General features: G+C 61.2%; 1 protein-coding gene across 1 annotated transcript in view; it reads left to right on the top strand.

Moving 5' to 3' along the window:
* Window positions 1–121: 121 nt before the first annotated feature.
* Window positions 122–798, top strand: part of LOC103771032 (unconventional myosin-Vb-like) — a gene marked incomplete at both ends in the record, with an annotated part of 4524 nt that continues 3847 nt past the window's right edge. Inside the window, 2 exons of the mRNA XM_008938320.1 lie at window positions 122–262; window positions 470–677. Of these exons, the coding sequence (XP_008936568.1) occupies window positions 122–262; window positions 470–677 (349 nt within the window). The remainder of the gene's footprint in view (window positions 263–469; window positions 678–798) is intronic.

The raw sequence follows: 798 nt of genomic DNA, 5'->3' as shown, positions 1-798 counted from the left end.
TGTGGAGCTCTGATGCGCTGTGGCCGTTCCCTCCTGTGGGATGGGTGGAAGGGTCTGGCCTTCTCCAGAGCGCTTGGAGAGCTGGGGCCAGTTCCAACCTCCTGCCCTCCTTCCCTGCCAGGCCTTTGGGAACGCGAGGACAGCCAGGAATGACAACAGCAGTCGCTTTGGGAAGTACATGGAGATCAGCTTCAGCCACGCCCGCCTCACGGGGGCCACCATCAAAACCTACCTGCTGGAGAAGTCCCGTGTCACCTTCCAGGTGGGTCTCTGGGGTGGCGTGGGGACAGGCCTGAGTGGCCCCAGTCCTTGGAAGGAAGATGTTCCTCCTGGGCGTCCCCTGGGGAAGCTTCTCCAGCACTGCTGAGTCAAGCTGGGGTGGGGGAAGAAGTCCCTTGTCCCAAATCTGGGGCAGCAGGGTGGCCCAAGGTGACCTGGCTTCTCGGTGACTTTCTTGCCCCATCCACAGGCAAAAGAAGAAAGGAACTATCACATCTTCTACCAGCTCTGTGCCTCAGCCACTCTGCCTGAGTTCCAGGGCCTGGGTCTCCGTGAGTACCCCCGTGTCCTGCCCGTGGCCCAGCTTGCCACTAGCCTGGCCCAGCTGGGCAGTGCCTGGCCCTCCTGCTCTCCTCAGCTGCTGGAGGAGGCTCTGCTGCTGATGGGGTGGGATAAAGGTGCTTGGGAGCCCTGTGGGGCAGGTTGTCCTGGTTCACAGCCTGACACGGAGTCACAGACTGGTTGGGGTTGGAAGGGACCTTGAAAGTTCATCTAGTCCAACCCTCCTGCAGGGACATT

Source organism: Merops nubicus, unplaced genomic scaffold (genome assembly GCF_000691845.1).
Source record: "Merops nubicus isolate BGI_N331 unplaced genomic scaffold, ASM69184v1 scaffold27700, whole genome shotgun sequence".
Taxonomy (NCBI): Eukaryota; Metazoa; Chordata; class Aves; order Coraciiformes; family Meropidae; genus Merops; species Merops nubicus.
The sequence above is the reverse complement of the archived record's forward strand: the minus strand, read 5'-3'. Positions and strand labels throughout refer to the sequence as shown.